The sequence below is a fragment of the Nicotiana tabacum genome, chromosome 17 (genome assembly GCF_000715075.1).
Source record: "Nicotiana tabacum cultivar K326 chromosome 17, ASM71507v2, whole genome shotgun sequence".
In the NCBI taxonomy this organism is placed as follows: domain Eukaryota; kingdom Viridiplantae; phylum Streptophyta; class Magnoliopsida; order Solanales; family Solanaceae; genus Nicotiana; species Nicotiana tabacum.
The window spans coordinates 66,701,372-66,714,906 of NC_134096.1; the positions used below are offsets into that span (position 1 = coordinate 66,701,372).

The 13,535-nt window shown below is 34.8% G+C and overlaps 1 protein-coding gene across 1 annotated transcript; it reads left to right on the plus strand.

The window, feature by feature from the left end:
- Positions 1-6,036: 6,036 nt before the first annotated feature.
- On the plus strand, positions 6,037-10,460 carry LOC107824956 (uncharacterized). Its single transcript, XM_075234424.1, has 6 exons — positions 6,037-6,473; positions 6,628-6,719; positions 6,809-6,908; positions 7,726-8,557; positions 8,724-8,857; positions 9,509-10,460. Exons 1-6 carry the CDS (start codon positions 6,388-6,390, stop codon positions 10,380-10,382), a joined length of 2,118 nt encoding a protein of 705 aa, XP_075090525.1. The 5' UTR covers positions 6,037-6,387; the 3' UTR covers positions 10,383-10,460.
- The last annotated feature ends 3,075 nt before the right edge of the window (positions 10,461-13,535 follow it).

Sequence of the window (13,535 nt, forward strand, 5' to 3'; positions counted from 1 at the left end):
CCCGGAGAAATATTTTCTAAGGAAATTAAGGTTTTGTGGCGTCGAGGTAGATCAATTAGTACAAAGGTTGTAGAAATTTCTCGCGGCGAGCTTGTGAGCCACGGCTCGGACTTTTTGGGTTGAACAATGCACCGAAAAATAAAGAAAAATTTTTATCAGAAAAACGCGTTTCTGCGGTCTATTATGCGACCGCATAATTACTCTGCGGGCCGCATAATGGCCGCAGAAGTGAGGCAGAAGAGGGCTAGTTTGGATGAAATCTATGGTCGACTATGCGACCGCATAACTGTTTTGCGGTCACTATGCGACCGCAGAACAGGTATGCGGGCCGCATAGTGACCGCATACACAGGCAGATGTTTGCCAATTTTGGACACCGATTATGCGACCGATATGCAGTCCGCATAACCGTTATGCGGTCGCATATGCGACCGCATAACCTATTCCGAAGCTTTATTTTTCTGATTTTATAAACCCGACCCATTCTTATAAAATACTATTGGGGGTCATTTTGAAGGGTTTCATCTGATATTTTAGAGAGAGGTGAGAGTATTTTAGAGAGAGAAAGTGAAGACTTAGTCCTTTATCCATCAATTTCTTGTTCAAGGTTTGAAGATTTCACAAGGATCTTGCTAGGGCTTCATAGAGGTAAGAATTTCTTTCCTCAATTTTTCAATTTTGGGTTGGAGTAAAGATGGGTGATTAATAGTATGATTCTTGGGTATAAGAGTATTATATATACATACCAATAAGGTTGTGAAAAGATTTTTAATTTCAAATGGGTAAAGATTGGGTTGAAAATGATAAAAATCTTCATAGACTTTAATTGAAGATTTGAGGTTCAAGTTGATGTCGGATTTTGATAAAATTTGTATAGTTGGACTCGTGGTTGGATGAGCGTTCATATTCTGTAACTTTTGTCAGATTCCGAGATGTGGGCCCCACGGGTGATTTTGAGTTAATTTCGGAATTTTCGTTAAAATGTTGATTTCGTTAATTAGATGAGTCTATTATTGTCGCATTTATGTTATGTAATTTCTTTAGGCTATATTTGGGCCATTCGGAGCCGGATATTCGTGGGAAAGGTATTGTGCCGATTGATTGAGCTTGGTTCGAGGTAAGTGGCTTGCCTAACTTTGCGTGAGGGAAACTTCCTTAAGATTTGGAACTATTATGCTATGTGAGTGCCGTGTACGTGATGTGACGAGTACGTACACGGGCTAGTTGTGAAAAAACCCGATTTTCTTGCCGAGAAGAAACATGTTTTCCTGTTATTTTGAGTTATACCATTTTAATGAATACTAATCTATTTTCATTCTTAATTGAGTTATTCCAATATGTGTAGCTATCATGTTTAGTCTAATACAGTATGTCTACGTGTCTTAATTATTTATGTGAATTATGTGCAGCATGCTCAGTGAATTTCCTGCTTCTTCCCTGACTGGTACTCAGTCTAAATTGTAAGAATTTTGTGATGTAGTTGTCTTTCTATCACTCGCGCTGCATATTTACTTTAGGACTACGGAACGGTATTTCGGAAGATTTTCCTGCATATTTACTTTGGGACTACGGAACGGTATTCCGGGAGATTTCCCTGTATATTTACTTTGGGACCACAGAACGGTATTTCGGGAGATTCCTCTACACATTTACTTTGGGACTACGGAACGGTATTCCGGGAGATTCCCCTGCACATTTACTTTGGGACTACGGAACGGTATTCTAGGAGATTCCCCTGCTCATTTACGTTTAGGACTACGATACGGTATCTCGGGAGATCCCCTGTTGTATTTCTGTGTACTGAGCTGTTACCTTTTATGATTCCATTGTTGTTAAATTTCAGCCTTTATTTTATTGCGATATTACACTCTATATTATTTTATTATATAATTATCAGTAGGGCCCTGACCTGACCTCGTCACTACTCGACCGAGGTTAGGCTTGGCACTTACTGGGTGCCGATTGTGGTGTACTCATGCTACTCTCTGCACATATTTTTCGTGTGCAGATCCAGGTGCACCTTATCAGCCGCACTATCAGTGAGCCGGGACAGCTTTGGAGACTTCAAGGTATATCTACCGCGTCCGCAGACCTCGGAGTCCCCTTCTACTCTTTCTCATGTCCATTATCTTCTGTATTTTCCTTGTAAGAATTCTGATGTATAGAGACACTAGATTTTTCCTTCTGTAGGTTGTGATTCATGATGTTCCGGGTTTTGGGATTTGCTGTGTATTTTTGAACAGTTAGGTGTTAAAATTTTGTTTTCATTTTATTATTCCGCGAATATTAGGCTTACCTAGTCGTAGAGACTAGGTGCCGTCACGACGTTATACGGAGGGGAAATTTGGGTCGTGACACAAGTCACCTTTTATTTGAATCCCTCATCAAATGGAAGGTTTGACTCCTAATTTATGGTCTACAAAAATAGAAGACTGAGTAAGGAATTCTGTTGACCGAGGGGAAGGTGTGAGGCACCCCTCGAGTCCCGTAATTCTAGCACAATCGCTTTGTTGACTTATGTCCGGCTTAAATCAATTCTTGGCTATTCTTGTATTTTTATTGATTATGGTTTGCCTATTACCACTTAACTAATTATTAATTTTTATTAATTATTTTGACCTAGATGCGGTATGCATACAAGGTATTTATTTAAAATTGAATGTTAAATCAAGGTACGGAATGTACACGTGGTTATAACATAATTATTTTAAATTTAAAGGTATCAAGACACGAAATGCGCACATGATCCTTTTATTATTTAAGCATATTAATCCAAGGTTCGGGTATGAATACATAGGCTAATATTTAAAGTGCATCTAAAACTTTTCTAACGTATTCATAATTTATTTCTTTCCTAAGTTTGAGATTATTTTGAGGTCATGATTTATGGATATATGGTTATGGAAGGAATATGAAATCTTTTTGCTAATTTATTTACAAGGTCGATTATACCACTAAGTTATAAAACAAAAATAAAATTGTGGCTAACTTGTTCCTAGCGAATTCGGCAGATTAAAAGAGAATGGAGACAATATAACAAAAGCAACTCTAATCTCAGTCATATCCAAACAATGTTTCATATCTATTTATCAATAAAGCTAATAGGCCTCTTAATAACGAGCAAAGTTCCATCACAACACAAAAATGAGATACGATAACAAACACCTAGATACATAGAAAATGGCTAATAACAGATAGATCAATACAATGAGATTTTCTTAAATAGAAGTGAGATAAAAGTGAGATACAAACACCTAGATACATAAAAAATGGCTAATAACAGGTAGATCAATACAAAAATGAGATACGATAACAAACACCTAGATAAAGTGAGATAGAAGTGAACTTTTTTTTTGGTGACTTTTATTTCCTTAAATTGTCTTCAAAGGCTACAGTCTAATGAAACAAGTGGATCTAAATACACATAAATAATAAAATTTTAAAAAATGAGGCTTGACTTTGCGCTACACTAAACTGAACAGTCTGCCAAACTCAATTCAGCCAACTTTTATATAGGTTTACCAAATGGTCATTCCTCCTAAAATTGTTTACTCAAATCTCGATTTAGGCCGTAGGGATTTAGAACCTCATAAACAAGCTTAAAAATATTATTATTTTCATCTTGAAAAAAATTAACCAAGCTGAACTTACTTAATGAGAATATATCTATACAATGAGATTATTCATTTAAGACTAAGATGAGTTGAAATATATAGTAAAGAACAACGTAACAAAGTATAATTACCTCAACCAAACACAAAGTTGATAGACATGATGTACTGCACTTGATCAGGAATTTGGTAATATCTAAGACTTAAACTGCTAAAAACAAAACTAACGAACCTAACAAATGAGATAAGAATTGCAAAATTAAGTTGTTTAAATAATTCACAAAATATGATTAAAGGAAAACTACAACTCCCAGTATATTGATTCATATGAGAAAACCCAGAAAGTAACTTAGGAATTTTTTACATATTATTATTATCTCCGTTAGTTTATTCTATTGAATCATCCGATTCCCTCGTATATTTTAAATAGAAATACACACATCTAAATAGCTTAGATATTCTTTAAACTAATTTAGTGAAACATATCAAATCAAAAGGAAATTTCGCAACAAATCATTCAAGGAGGAACAAGAGATACTCAAAACAATTATCTCATTCATCATTATCAAGTATTACTAGCAAAAGGAAAGTGGGGAAGAGCAGACCTTAAGGAGATTTTAGTATATATAGAAAGAATCTGGAATACAACAACTTCCGGCGACTGAATTCGATCAATAAAGGCGAACCACGACCAAAACACGAACCTCAACGGCAATAAACTCGAGCAAACCCGCAATCTTTCGAACTCAGACCACAAAGATAGAATTTATGTTTCTTTTGATAAAAGGAAAACAGAGGTTGTGTCTTTCTTTTTGAACTAGAGCTTTATCCGAAGAAGAAAGTCATACTTTTTCCATTATGTTTTCTCTTAATCCTTTCCTTCTTTCTTGTGAAGTATGTTATATAGATGTGTATGTTGTATAACTGATGTGAGGAAGTGGCGAGAAGAGTGGGAGAAATGGGAAATGAGGGGTGTATATGTGGGGGATACGTGAGGAATATTGGAGAAAATGGGGCTTATGATATTTTATTTTTAAAGTAAAAATCAGATTTTAAATAAAGTTTAACAAACTTTATCACTTTAACGTGCTTTTACTTCATTTTTGATTTTTTTTGTCTTTTATTTTAAAAGCTAATTAAATTATGAAGATAAGAAGAATAACCAACATTTCTTACAATATAAGAAAATTAAATATTTACATGTACTTTAAATGATACTAAGAAAGATTCTATAGCTTGCTTATTAAAATATTAATTAAAAGAAAGCAAATATTTTTTGTAAAATTTTTTTTTCTCTTTATAAATAAAAATAAAATTTGTACTATAATTATGTGAATATTTTTGTAGTTTTTTTTTAATTAATTTTTTAATAAAACCTATTAAGAGTAAGATAAAAGTTTAAAATATTAAAATTAGACCTAAAAAAAATATTTATACTAAAATAGTATAGAATTTGGGTGTGGTAAAAAATTAGTTGTTCACAACAATGATGAGTGATAGATAATCCTTTGAGTATCTGAGTTATTCTCGGATCTAGTAGAAAAATGTAGACAAGAATCTTGGTGAAAAAGTTGTGTTTGTATGCTTGCAATAAGATCCGATTCTCTCATCTAAAGTCAAAGTGTATTTTACAAATGAATATCACATGTTCCCAATCATTATGTCTCTTTCTATTTATAGGGAACATGTTCCTAAAAACCTTAACAGTACAAATGCAGAGAATCTTTTATGTCCTCTCTTGAAACCAGCCGTTATAACTCTGTCAAGGGTGTTCGACCTCGGCCTTGATCCTTGATGACTCTTCGGCTTCAGCCCTTGCTGACTCTTCGACCACAAACTTCATCGTTTCTTAGATTATTTCGATAAGCGACAACTGGGAACAATCCACCAATATTATTTTAAAGATAGATTTTGACCCATACGGTAACCATGGTAAACTAGGGGGAAAAAATATCAAGATTTTCAGAACATCATAAAAGAGCAAATATGATAGCCAAAATTATGGAGCACTTAAAATTTTAACAGATGAAATCAATCAATCAATAGCATCTCAATCCGGAAATGATTTGGGTCAATTACATGTAGCCTCCATATACATTTTCTTTATTCGGTCTATTTTTTGCCCAATATTAAGTAATTTATATTTTTAATCAGATTATGATTATCTCAAAGACTCAAACTAGAGGGTCTCTAAATCTTATCCTTATTTCCATATTGACATAGAGTTGTGTGCTTTTGATCCTCCACTAACCAAATTCACAAAGTTGTCATTTTTTAAATTAACATAAGGAGGTGATAACAATTAACTTAGGTATCATGACGATAAGAATTGAAATTATTAATAACGAAGGGACTCAAGCCACACCAAATCCAATACATGATTAAAATTGAATTTGCAAATAAATATTGCATTTCATATTTAAACATACTGAACTTCAGTTTTTATAAATTTATACGATTTCACCATGATTATTTGAACTTTATATGAAATATTAAAATATAAGTCTTTCATATTAAAACACAGATTCAAAATCATTCCTTTTTTCAACTCCTAACTTCATCTTCAATTTCAATTTCAGCTCAAACATTTTCCCAAAATAGAAATTAAAAGGAAAAAAAAAACACTGAGATACCAAAAGCCCCATTGTCGGGATCCGAATTGAGGAGAGAGTAACTTGTACGACGACGTTTGAAGACAACGAACTGATGAAGCAATGAAGAGCGCAGAGTGATAGATCCGAATTCAAAGTAAGAAAGTATAGAGGCCGATCGAGACGATGGCGGAAGATGAGTCAGCCAAGCCTAAGCCTCGACCAATCATCCGTCTTGGTCTCTTCCTTATTTCCCACAGCTTCGTCGTCAGGTTCGCCTCTTACTCTGAATTCATAACACTTTTTTTTCTTTTTTTTTCTCTTTTTGTTGCTTGCGGAGACTTTTAAAGAAGCAAGCATATGAATGAAGGCTATAAAGGTTTTGAATTATTCGCTGATTAATGTTGCATTTTGGTATGTCTTCAGTGTGGTTTGCTGCGTAGCTGGGGTTTTTGCTCTCTTGCTCTTACCCGTTCTCGCTAAGAACACCTACATTTCCGAAAATGCCCTCATGCCTGGTTTGTTTTAATCTATCGATGTGTAATTCTAGTGCTTACTGTTCCAAAAAGACTCACCCTAACACTTGGTTTCGACCATTATTTTGCAGGTTCTGCTAGTCCCATGCTCTCAAATGATGATGTTTCACGGGCTAGAGCATTTGTGAACAAGGTCGTTAGCTTTGATTCCAAATCTGATACCTCAAGCATGTATGTACTTGCCTCCACATTATTTATGCCGAATATCTTTCCTCCATGTTTTTTGTTTTCTAATGTAGACCTGGTCCTTAGTAGAAACCAGTAATTGAACATTGTTTCCTTGCTGACTGATATGTTCTTATGAAATATACTGATGTCCTTAATTCGGTGAAATGTGTACACTCTCAGATACTCTTTAGAGATGATCACCTAATAAGGGACTTCCTTCTCTATTTGTACTATGTTGCCAGGGAAAGCTAAATATAGTAAAGATTCTATACAGTTTTGTTTACAATTTTGTGCCAGTTGATTCTGTGGCAGTGCTTAATATGAGTTTTCTCCTGCCCAGTCAGCTTCGAGGTTCTCATCGATCGATTACAAATGTTTCTATCACTGAACTTGCTTGTGCTCCCCTTTGATCGAGTGCTATTTCTATAAAGAAGATTGAGTAGTAAAATGTTGAATTGGCTTAGTAGCATTGTGCTGATTAAGGTTCTGACCTGTTTATACCCTTTCGTCTCCTTCGTGATATAATAATGGAGCAAAACGAAAACTTAAGGTAATAACTTAATTGGGAAGTTGGATACTAATGCCTTGTCTGATTTCGCCAAGTCTGGGGAGTGCAGTATCGTTTCACCAACCTAAACCACCGTACTTCTCCTATAAAAAATCACTGTACTTATACTGAGGTTTGTAAGGGGGATAGGAAGAGGTTATTTGAGGTCACTAGTACCTTTGTAAGTCCTTGTTTTTTTTTATGTACTTTCGACGGCCTAAATCTACTATGCATCTATATAACTAATATATTCATTTGTTTTCATGGATGTAGAGGACTTCAAGAATTGGTTGCACAACATATTGCAGATTTGGGCGGTGAAGTTAATTTTCATAAGTTCCTACCTCAAGTGAATAAGTTTAACCCCCTGCATTTTTTCTCCAGTCCTGATCAAGGAATAGTCCAAGAGAATTATAGTTGCTCATCATATGGCATCAATACAGTTGGATTTATAAGAGCTCCAAATGGTGACGGGAAGGAGGCTATTGTATTGGTGACCCCTTATAATTCTGTAAAGACCAGCACTGGTGAGGCTTTATCACTAGGCATTGCATACTCAATTTTCTCCCTGCTTACTCGAGTGACGTGGTTAGCTAAAGATATCATATGGCTTGCTGCGGATTCACAACACGGGGAATATGCTGCAGTTGCTGCATGGCTAAGAGAGTATCACACACCATCATTTGGTCGTTCTGGGAGAGGTCTGTTTGAATCAAATGCAAGTCCAACAACGGGAGAAAAGAGACATAATGATTTTCTACGTGCTGGCACGATGGCTGCTGCCCTTGTCATAAAGGTTACAGATGGCAGTGAGAAAGCAGAAAGAGATGTTCTCAATTTATATGCTGAAGCATCCAATGGGCAGATGCCAAACCTTGATTTGATCAATGTTGTGAACTATTTGGCTGTAAATGGGCAGGGGTTACGGGTGAAGGTTGAAAAATTAGGGTCATTGCTCGACTCTTGGTGGTTGAGAAGTCTGGGTGAACTGTTTCAGAAACTGGGGAAAGTTGCTAGAAGTTTGAATCCCCAATGGAACTTCGGTATTTCTGTTGCAGAATATATTGAAGGCGCTGCTACACTTGCTAGCTCATTATATAACCAGGTATATACTTCAGTGATTGCGTGCCCTTGCAGTTGGAGGCCATAAGTTTCAATCACGAAAAGCATCTTAAGATGGACAATTAATCTATGTACATCTGGAAGTTAGGTATATTACTCTGTTCAATTTGGACCCCTATTCATATGTTGCAATTGTTATTCTATTTTAGGCACTGGGTGTTCCCACAGGTCCTCATGGTGTTTTTCGTGATTATCAAGTTGATGCCATTACTATGGAAATTTCGTCAAAACGTTTAGCAAACTACAAGAACCGACATAGCGAGTTACTTTTGCAAGGTGGCAGGTCAGTATTCAGTGCCCCTTCCCTCCCCCAGTGTTATTAAAAGCCATCTCTTAGCGGCAAAGCATGCAACAAGGGCATGTGGCTTCATGAGTGAAGTCGTGTGCTTCAGAGAACTATGCGTTTAGCCAATAGCAATCCAATAAGAAGTGGTTGACTCTTCAAATCTCACTTTAAAAGATTGAAAGACAAAAGAGAAAAAGGAAGGAAAAGAAGTCAACTTTGCTATTTGAGTAATAAGACTCATCTCCACAGTCCACATATGGCTCGATGTTATCTTTGTTGTCCTCTTATTTGTCTCGACCTTATGATATCGAACCTGTGAAGTGCGCCTAACCCACACATCATGTGGTCCAGTGTTATCTTACTTTCTGAAGTTAAACCTTATCTTTTTCATGGTTTAGCTTAAAGTCTTTATGGACAAAAATGGGCCCATCAAGGGAACAAAAAAGGACAAGATGGGATAATGAACTCTACTACTAGATAGGGATGGTCATTTTAGGGCATCCCCTGAAACGGAAAAGGGAAGGCCAATTTGGAACTCTGGAAGTGGTTTTGGCTTGCTAATGATTGCATTACCTCTTATTTGTTCCCCTATATTTTGTAGTAATAGCACAGCTGATTTGTCTTCCAAAATTTCTGGTCTTGTTGCAGATTGGTTGAAGGAGTGATCCGGTCTGTAAATAATCTGCTCGAGAAGTTTCACCAGTCCTTTTTTCTCTATCTTCTGACATCTCCAAATAGATTTGTGTCTGTTGGAGTCTACATGATACCTTTTGCCTTGCTTGTTGCTCCCCTTCCAATGGTCGCAGCTTCTCTTTTTGCTGATGCTAGCAGAAAGAATTCTGGGATGGAAAACAAAGAGGTCACAACTTTTCCAGCTTTTTCTGATATCCCTACCATCACATTTGGATCCTGGAGATGGCTTCATGCAGCCAAGACCGTGTTTATTGTCCACTTTTGGGGTGCCGTTGTAACATTGCTTCCACACTTTCTGTCTCTAGTACCAGATTCCCCACCTCTGACCAACCTCTTGACCTGGATCGTGCTTTCAGTGTCCAGCCTCTTGATCTTGCAAGTGATTCTGGGTTCCTCCTTTTCTCTTCCAAGCATGAATCAAACTCAAGGAATGGAATGGACTCTTTTGAAATCAGTGACAATTGCTGCCGCCTGTACTGGACTTTGTATAATGTCAGTCATAAACTTTGCAACTGCAGAAATCGGAGCACTTATGCTGGTCCCTATGTGTTTGATGGCTAGACCCTTGAGGATCGATGCTAAAGCTAAAACCTTGAAGTCATTTTCTAGGGCGGCTTGCAATGTAGTCTTAATAATTCTGTTTTTCCCTCCAGTCACTTTTTATTTGTGGAAGGGAGCATTAGTAGGTCTTGACAATGCAAGAATTGGTGACTTCTGGAACTGGGTTGAGTCCCTTTGGACATGGAACAGTGCAACTTACATATACATATGTATGGTTCACCTTCCATGCTGGGTTTTGTGTGTGCATACACTAGGCTATCCTTGTTGATGCACTGCCATTTTCCTTCTTTTTTTTCCCACTGTACTTGTATACCAACAAAAATGGAATTGAGAGTGCATTTAAGGATCTATCATTGTCTTTATTTACAAGCCCTATAATTTTCCGTGTATGTCTGATAGAGTAATAGCCTGTTTGGCCAAGCTGGAGAAATCAAACTTATTTTGAGTAATATTTTTTTCAAAAGTACTTTTGAAAAAAATAATTTTGAAGAGAAGCCGTTTGTGTTTGGCTAATCACTCTAAAAAGCACTTTTGAGCAATAATTTGTGTTTGACAAAGCTTTTCAAAAAGTGTTTTTAAGTATTAAATTACGAATAATGACATGAATAGATTTACTTAATAGTTAATATTATAAGTAAATAAATAATTTTAAAAATTTGTTATTACAGGCAATAATTAAATCTTTTCATTTTATTTAAATAAAATATCAAAGTAAAATTTAAAAGTACTTAATTCTTTTAATATAAATTAAATATATTAAAAATCATTCAACAAATATAAAAACATTCAACCCTAAAGTCACTATATATTAGAAAGTTATCCTTAAAATAATAAAAAATATTTATACATTAATATCCTAAGTATTAGGTTTAACTGTTATTTTGATATATACTATATTTTGTTAAGGGTATTTTTGGTAAGAAGAAAAGTCAAAACTGCTTCTGCTTTTGGGAAGAAGCTATTTTTTTCTGCTTCTCAGAAACAAACTGCTTCTGCTTCTTCCCAAAAACACTTTTTTTCTCCAAAAAGGTTTGGCCAAACACCACTGTCACACCTCTTTTTGCCCCAAAAGATATATATGTGTTATGAATTGTTGTGGGTTAAAGAGTTTTTTCAAGTAAAGTGACAAATTTGAGTTGAGATTATTTTATTTACAGAGTCGCCACTTGGAATTGATTTTTTGGGTGTTCCAAGTCACCATTTATTTGAATCCCTAGTCAAAGGAAGGTTTGACTCTATTATTATTGGTTTGCGAAAACAAAGTCCGGGTAAGGAATTCTGTTGACCGGGGAGAAGGTGTAAGGCATTCCCCGATTCCCGTGGTTCTGGCACGGTCGCTTTATTGACTACATTTGGCTTATATTATTTTTGGATAACCTGTGTTTTATTGGTTCTCATGTTTTACCTATGTCCGCTTTTATTGCTTGATTAGATATATAAAAATTATCTTGAAATAAGTCACGCGTACGTGTACTCATTTTTGTTTGGCGTCAAGAATCATGTAACTCGTACGTGTACACAATCAATAACACATTTATTATTATTCGAAGTTGATTGGTCAAGTCATGTGAACGTGCACTTGTATTATTTTCCTAAACTAATTTGAATTTATTGTAAGACCAAGAATTTATGGATAGGAAATTATTTGGAAGTCGGAAAATATATTAGTTATTTAAAGTATTGAAAAGTCATCCACACTTAGAAATATTTACAACATACTACTATATTTAAAAGAAATCACAACATGATAATGTGTATAAATAAAACAACACAAAAAACTATCACATGAACCTCTATAAGAACATCACACAAAACAATGAAATAATTAACAAAGGGAGGATAAGCAATGAACCTTTAAGCAAAAAATTTTCTTCACAACTTGATTAATGCAAAAACAATTTTGAGCCGAGCAAATACACCAAACCAAGGGCAAATCCGCAGATGAGCAGAAAATCTAGCGACGAACCTTCTAAAATTCGAGCCCAGACCGAAACTCGACTGTACCTCGTGAGACTGCTGGTTTTTGGCGTGAGAGAGGTGACTATCAATGAAGCTTCACAAGGTGTTTTTAGGCTTGAATTTGAGGCATTTTTGGGTCTTAATGAATTGCTTGAATTTTCGAAAGAACTAATGAAACGAGTAGAAATTCACTTAGCGCAGAAGAAGAATTATTATTTTTCAATTCTCTCCTCTATTTTTTCTCTTCCTTCTATTTATTTTATTATATTTTAGTTAAAAAGAATTCCCACTTCCTATTTTTCTTATTTTTTTTTAAAAAATAATTCCCCACTTTCCTTTACTTTTATTTTCTAATTTTCCACTTTTTTTTACTTTATTATTATTTTTATTTTCCACTTATTTTACTTTTTTTTTTCCACCTATTTTACTTTTTTTTTTAAATTTTCACTTTCTTTTACTTTTTTTTAAAAAAATTTCAGCTATCTTTACTTTTATTTTTTAATTTCACCTTTCTTTTACTTTTAATTTTTTTAAATTTTCACATTCTTTTACTTTTATTTTTTTAATTTTCCACTTCCTTTTACTTTTTTTTAAAAAACTATTTCCACCTACTTTTACTTTTAAATTTTTATTCCATACTTATAATTTTCCTATTATTTTATTCCCATCCGAAAATAAAAAAAAACAATTCGGTTTTTTTTAAATTTATTTTATTTTAAAATAAAGATAAAAAATAAAAATAATATTAATAATAATAATTTGACCTTTTAAATTATTTTTAATTCTTATCCTATATTAGAAAAAATGTAACAAAGCTAAAATAATATATATTAAATTTCTAAAAATATTTACATAGTAGAAGGTGGTAAAAATTCAAATATAGTCAAAAGTTAGGTGCTCACAGCTGCTCCTCTTTGCTTGGAAACATGAAAAGTTTTAAGGCAAAGACTAGGTGAGCCATATGACTAATTTTTGACCAAACCGTTATTCAAAAGAAAAAGAAATAAAAGATAGGGTGTAACCGAGTCCTAATTTTGGACTGCCTACATATCCCGGGTTATAGGGGAATCATGTCACGTGTAGTTCAAGGAGAATGGTGAAATGATGAGTTGAGGAGTCGAGTGAGGTTCCGTCGAGGCTTCGGTCCGCGATCCTGCTATTATATAAAATATATAAAAAAAAGAAACTAAACAAACCTATCAGCTATGAGTTACAAGATTCCTATCAATGAGTCTTCTGAAACTTGATATTGAGTCTTGACTGGTTCTTCATGCAGACTCTGATCTAAACCTTGATGCTCGCTAGTTGTAGGTGCTCGTTCATTGTTCTATAGCTTCTTCTAATCAAAACGGGACTCCAATGCTCGTGGCTTCAGTCATGTCTTGAGCATTCCACATCTTTTCAACTGCTTTTGCATTTTGGATTTACCTATTTTTTCTTTTCTTTTATTCTGAATTGAGAC